At 37.4% G+C, this 1977-nt stretch overlaps 1 protein-coding gene across 1 annotated transcript in view; it reads left to right on the top strand.

Moving 5' to 3' along the window:
* The window catches only part of LOC105809940 (B-lymphocyte antigen CD20-like), an 8642-nt gene extending 7188 nt beyond the window's left edge, over window positions 1–1454 (top strand). Inside the window, exons 2-3 of the mRNA XM_012643849.1 lie at window positions 253–354; window positions 1239–1454. Coding sequence (XP_012499303.1) covers window positions 253–354; window positions 1239–1454 — 318 coding nt within the window. The remainder of the gene's footprint in view (window positions 1–252; window positions 355–1238) is intronic.
* Window positions 1455–1977: the final 523 nt, after the last annotated feature.

The raw sequence follows: 1977 nt of genomic DNA, 5'->3' as shown, positions 1-1977 counted from the left end.
CAACTGATTATTCCTACCTTACTTTCTGTCAGCACCATGCATTAACCATCTGTTGTGTGCCAGAAGTTGTATTAAAGGTTAAGGTTATAAAGACATCATCTTCTAGGCTAGCAGTTCTCACAGCTAGTCATTACTTACCTAAAGAATTAATCTTTTAATCATCTAATTTAGCCAAAAGTAATTTCCTGAACACCAACCATGTTCTTTGTGTCGTGACTGCATTTTCACCTTCATTCTTCTGTTGTTTTTCAGGGCACTTTGTCAGTGATGCTGATCTTTGCCTTCCTCCAGGAACTTGTGGTAGCTGGCATCGTTGAGAATGAATGGAAACGCACGTGCTCCAGGCCCAAAGCTGTAAGTGGTAGCCACTCTGTACATAGCCTTTCTCTAGAAAATTCACATCTACAAAGGATCATTTATGGAGAACGTAACCTCATAAGACTTTGAAAAACAAGGATCTTCATATAAATGGTCTTTGGTGTACTTCTAGAAAGAAAGAAAAATACCAATAGTGAAGAAAAATGTCTTGAAATGTGACATGAGTCTGTAGGTAGAGGGCATAGTTCTGTAATAGAAATTAGCATCTTCTCACTAACCCTCCCTACTGTTTGGCTTCAGGCTTCCATCTTGACTTCATGGTTCCATATGCAATGTATAAAATCAGGATTTTTAAAGGTTGAAAGCTGATTAGTCACTGGTTCTTTGACTTCATTTCCCAGGGTTCCCCTTGTCCTCCCCTTTTCACCTTATCCTCTTCCAAAACAATAAGTTCAAAGAGGCTCCACAATTGGGAAATAGGAATATCCCAATGATAGACCTATTGTCAACTGCTCAGAACCAGATTGTTAGATTCAGAATAGAATTTAGAAATTATTCCTAATTCCTTTGCAGATGAGGAAAATGGGATTAGAAAGAAAATTACTTTCCCAGGATTATATTCACTGAAGGCAAATCAGAAATAGAATCTATGATTCCAGTGTTCCCAATACCACATGATCATTCCAGGCACAGTGACAAATGTCAACTGTCCTTGAGGATTTACTGAGACTTGAGTTTTAATAAGCAGTGAGTGTTTGATAACAATTTGAGCACCTGGAAAATCAATCCTGGCATTTGGAGGCATATAGTAAACAAAATAAGTAGCATAAAAACTAGGACATATTTGATAAGTATTTGTAGAGACTGCTGAGAAAAGTGTTAATGGTAAAAGTCAAGAAAAGTTTAATTTTGTGTTGTAGAACGTGGTTCTCCTGTCAGCTGAAGAAAAAAAAGAACAGGCCATTGAGATAAAAGAAGAAGTAGTTGAGCTAACTGAAATATCTTCCCAACCAAAGAATGAAGAAGACATTGAAATCATTCCAATCCAAGAAGAAGAAGAAGAAACAGAAATAAACTTTCCAGAACCTCCTCAAGATCAGGAATCCTCAGCAGTAGAAAATGACAGCATTCCTTAAACTATTTTTTCTGTTTCCTTTTTAAGCATTAGTGTTCAGAGCTTCTAAAAGACATATTTACCTTCATTTCTTGAGGTACTGTGCACTTATCCTCCACCTTTCTATCCGGTCTCAGCACAGAGTGGCCACAAATCCTTCTCTCTCACATTCAGAGAAAGTAGCCATTCTAGTGAATTGTGTTGTCATGTTTCTTGATTGGGGCAACTGTGTTACATTGAAAAAAGGTATAATTGCTGTAGAATGTGTTTTCCCACTAACCTTTTCCTTGGGTAGGCTTTTTAGTAGTAGTATTTTTTTTTCATTTCTTCCATCAGCAACAGGGAGACTCTGTACCTGATATATGACTGCTCCATGCCATCCGTAAACTATCTTTAATTCCTTCCACATCTACATTTTTGGTGGAGTCCCTTTTGCGCTATTGTTTTAAGGATGATAAATCATAATAATAATGGGATAGCTTCCTTATTGCTCCTCATCTGTCTTTCTATGGGGCTGACAATGTGGCACATTTTTAGATCCTCCA

Source organism: Propithecus coquereli, unplaced genomic scaffold (assembly GCF_000956105.1).
Source record: "Propithecus coquereli isolate 6110/MARCELLA unplaced genomic scaffold, Pcoq_1.0 Scaffold202, whole genome shotgun sequence".
Taxonomy (NCBI): domain Eukaryota; kingdom Metazoa; phylum Chordata; class Mammalia; order Primates; family Indriidae; genus Propithecus; species Propithecus coquereli.
The sequence above is the reverse complement of the archived record's forward strand: the minus strand, read 5'-3'. Positions and strand labels throughout refer to the sequence as shown.